General features: G+C 39.8%; 1 protein-coding gene across 7 annotated transcripts in view; it reads right to left on the bottom strand.

The window, feature by feature from the left end:
- Positions 1-3,197: 3,197 nt before the first annotated feature.
- The window catches only part of BCOR (BCL6 corepressor), an 83,655-nt gene continuing 82,437 nt past the window's right edge, over positions 3,198-4,415 (bottom strand). For all 7 annotated transcript variants that reach the window (XM_025051320.1, XM_025051319.1, XM_025051317.1 and 4 more), the window contains one exon: positions 3,198-4,356. In XM_025051320.1, the coding sequence (XP_024907088.1) occupies positions 4,065-4,356 (292 nt within the window). In that variant the 3' untranslated portion in view covers positions 3,198-4,064. The remainder of the gene's footprint in view (positions 4,357-4,415) is intronic.

Below are 4,415 nucleotides of genomic sequence, written 5' to 3'. Positions count from 1 at the left end.
GACAAGGCATGGGGAAAGGGCAAAGAGCTTCGATGCCCTGAGAACACCACTTTCCGTAAAATTCCCTATGTTCACCAACCTAGAAGCCCCCAGTGATACTTCCAATTCAAGTTCAGGACCACATAATTTTTATCCGACTTCACCAATCCTACATTTGCATCTCCTTTCTCCCATGCTGAAAATCCCAGTTCTCAACAAAACCAAATATTTTTTGCTTTATCTCACAACACAAAAAAGACAATCTCAGCATAACAATGCTGACACTACCACCAAGGATTACTGAAAACAACTTAAAATGCTTTTTTCTTTTCTGTCCTTAAGGTAAAATCCACAATGGATTGTATAATCAATTTATTGTTTTAAAGTCACTAGAAATAGTTCCTTTTGTGAAGTTGTGCTACCAACTAGATACATAGTTACATTTTTTTTCATTTTGCTGTTTGATTTGTAGACATTGCTTTTGGTTTATAATTATGTAAACTCTAAAGTCAAATCTATAAGGACAGAGAAGTGTAGCTTTCATCTTTTTCCCTTGCATCCTGTTTATTTCCCAAAGGTAACCATTTAAGAGGTGTTCATTCTTTTATTTTTTAAAAAGCAGATATATGTATATGCTTAACTCCCCATCCCCTTCTTAAATAGTAGGAAACTATGCATACTTTTCCTCATCTTGTTTTTCATTTAATGATACACTCTGAAGAACAAACACTAAAGCAATTTAGATAGCTATTCCTCAATTCCTTGTATAGCCACATAGCACTCACTGTGTGGATGTATCATTGTTAATTCAAGCAGGGCCTGGCTAATGGAGATTTGGGTGTTTTCAGTCTCTTGCTATCACTGTTAGGCCAATCCGACAAAAGAGGAAGAACAAGGCTAAAGAATAACATGCCTAACTTCACAAAGATGGTAAGCATATTAAGATTAGATCTGGCTAGAATAGTAGAAAAACTCAAAGTAACATTGGCTTCAACATCATTTTTTTTTTCTCAAACATAAAAAGCAGGCAGGGCAGGGCTGGTATGGTGGCTCTGCTGCACTAGTTCCTCAGGGACCCAGGCTCCTTCAAACACATTGACTGCTTGACTATCATATTTCATGGTCCGTGGTGGCTGCTCTGACAATAACCGTCATGGCTACATTCTAGCCAGGAGAGAGAACAGGAAGGACAAAGACATAGGGCATGCTCTTGACTTTTAGGGACCCCTTTAGAAGTTGAATGAACTACACTCTGTTCTTCAACTATAGAAAGCAGTATAAGTGACTCTACACCTGTGATCACACTACAGCTAGTGTGATCTCAGTTATACTGTCTCTTCGCCATGGAATAAAGTGGTCTATACCTGTGCTCCCTCTAATCCCATGACAGGGGTGGGGTGGTGTGCTTCTACTCCTGTGGTTATCTCTTATCTACCCCCAAGGGTGAGTTCCTTGACATACAAACTTTTCTAGGCCCCATGGTCCTCTCATCTATACCCTGGGTCAGTGCTTTAGTTCTTCATCCATGTTCTCAAAGACTCTGATGGTTCTTACAATAAATGTTCTAACTCTCTAATGGCTCCTCCAACTGCATGAACCACAACCGTAAATGTCTCCTAAACCAAGCTCATTACTCTCCTTGCACCACTTAAACCTGTGGCTCCCACCTGTTTTCTTGGCTGAATTAATAGAATGATCTTCGTCCAGAATGTCAGTTGGCCTTGGGCCCTCCCTTTGCCTCCAGCCCAAATACAAACATAAAGAGCTGAATACCCGGGAGTGATTCTTTGCTTTAATTTGGGCTCTCGTGAACCCCTTGTTGTCTACACAGTAGTTCGGCCTCACGAGTCCTCTTTTGCTTAAATCATTTCTGCAGGTCTCTCTTACTGGTCTTGCTATCTGCTTTTTTCTTTCTGCCACTCCCACTTGCTGCCTGAAGTGACTTCCTAAAAAACAAAAATTCAGCAAAATATTAACAGCGACTTTAACTCCGGAGTGGGGACGGGAAGAAAGGCTGGCTTGGGATATCAAAGAGCTTCTATTTCCAAAACGTTTGGATTATTTTTTTACAATGAAAGTGTATTTTTTTAATATTCAGAAAATTAATGGATCAAAAACACTTGTTAGCTACCTTCTGTGTTTAGGATACATCCAAACTTCATTTGGTACTCCATATCTTCCCCCAAAAAGGCTCCCTCTCTCATTCCACATACCAGGTAATCTGACAGTGCTGGATTTCCCCGTTCCCAACTATGCCTAGCTTTTCTGCCTATCATGCCAGAGTTTGCTGACTCCTCCCTCCATTTACCTCAAGACCCCAATCAAGTACATTGTCTCCACAGCCTCTGCCCTGACCCCAAAGCCCCCTTCTGTCTGCTCTGCCTTGGCGTTCTCAGGGCTCAATCTTCATAAATGGATTTGATAACAGAAATCAGATGTTTATCAAATCTTTGAGAAGGACGAAGAAACATGAGTCAGGGACAACATTGGAATTATTGGATTCAAGAGTAATCTGCTGAGGTTGTCATCCAGGCATCAGAACGCTCTGGCCACAACCTATCATCCATGAAGCTGAAGATCCGATGTTGGAAGGCTGGTCTAGTCACTCCGACTGGTCAGTGTGTCTCCCCAACCTTTCTTATCAGCAGCCACTAGAACAGAAAGATGACTCTACCTCACTCTGACTTCCAAACGGAACAGGCATTCAGATTCCTAGCTCAAAGGAATCTAGTAATTTTCAGCTTTCTAGCCTCTACAATGAAGGAAGAGCATAAAAAGATGTGGGACAGAAATTGAGGGCCAACTGACAGTGACATGGATACTGTTAGAAAAAGTAAGAGCAGTGTAATCAAAGGTACAGGCAGGCCTTGACTATCAGGCCAAGCAAGTTTGGACTTAACCTACCTAAAGATAAAGGGTTGGCCATGATGAAGCAACTAGTCTGTCAAAGCCAAAGGCAATGTAGAAGCCAACCAGGGCTTTGAAGGAGATGGGGAAGATAAGGATCTGAGAGACATCAAAACACATGTTTACAAATTGAGCTTTCAGGATAGGATTCCAAATCATATTCTGAGTGTAACTCCCCTGAAATCTCCCAGTGTGCTTTGGTTCATAGACTATAAATTGCCCTAAAGTCATCTATGGGGAAATGACCATCAACATCACTCTAAAAAAATCCGTGACAACAATGTTTTAGGAATACATAGGACACAACATACTTCAATGTTCTCCTTTCCTCAACAGGTTTATTGCCTTTTAAGAAAATTTTTGTAAAATATAAATACAAAGGCAGAGAATTTACTTACAAAGTTAAAACACAGATTTCAAACATAAACACACAATTCAGAAAATTTTAGTTTTATGTACATTTTCAAGCAACCTCAACATATTATGTTAGTTTTCAATATTTTACAGGGTACAGAAAAAAATAGCTCAAAGTCTTCTTTAAATAAGAGCATAAAATGTTTAAACATATAAACAATCCGGTTTGATGCGTGAAAACTAATTTCACAGCTTTTAAATTAGGATATAAAAGTTTCATACAATTAGTTGTTGTGTGTGGATATGGTTTGAATTTATATTACACGCTACTGGATCACATCCAATAGCATTTACCTGGCCCGAGCAGGTACTCTGTAAACAAAACAAAATTACAACATCACCAAGTGCCTTCACCGAATTCACTCCCCCAAACCAACCACTGTTCTGACCACACTCTAAACAGTTATGGCCTCTGTCATTGGAGATTTGTATGAAAGTAAGCCAAAGTGTGGAGCAACTTTTCCTCATTTTTTTCCTTAAAAAAGAAAAAAACGCAAATGTTCCAAGTAAAAACAAACATATCCCAAAGCATGTGTGCACTGAAAAGTAAAGAAACATTGTAATAACTTCATAAAAACTGACTTAAAAGTTTAAAAAGAAAAAAACATGTTTCTAAGTCCTTCCGACTGGAGTCATTTCTCTTATATAAAGAAGAGATATTTTCATATGTAATAGTGTCCTTTCTTTACAGAAATAGTCGTATTATGACACATATGCACAAGGATTAACACTATAACACACTGTACACGGCAGGCCTGGCGAGCTCACCAGTAGTCATCCGAGACCATGTCGCTGGGGTGTAGCCACTCCATGGTCGAGCCCAGCAGAGTCTGAAGCTCGCTAGTGAATTCAACCAGATCTAAGAGCTCCTTGCTCTCAGGGTTAAAGGCTTCCAGGTCTTTGGAGCAAGAGAACAAGAGACTTGCTGAAACTTGCCGGTAAAACTCCGCCTCTGCAATGGTGACAATTTCCACATTTGGGAAATTGCAGCGGAATATACGGGAGGACATTTTCAATTTCTTAAGCACATCAGAAAGCAACAGCCAGTTTCGAGGCCTACAAAAGAGAAAGGAAAGTGGTTCAAATTTCTGGCAAAATTAAAAGTGCTCTCAACT

The sequence above is a fragment of the Pteropus alecto genome, unplaced genomic scaffold (assembly GCF_000325575.1).
Source record: "Pteropus alecto unplaced genomic scaffold, ASM32557v1 scaffold28, whole genome shotgun sequence".
Taxonomy (NCBI): domain Eukaryota; kingdom Metazoa; phylum Chordata; class Mammalia; order Chiroptera; family Pteropodidae; genus Pteropus; species Pteropus alecto.
The sequence above is the reverse complement of the archived record's forward strand: the minus strand, read 5'-3'. Positions and strand labels throughout refer to the sequence as shown.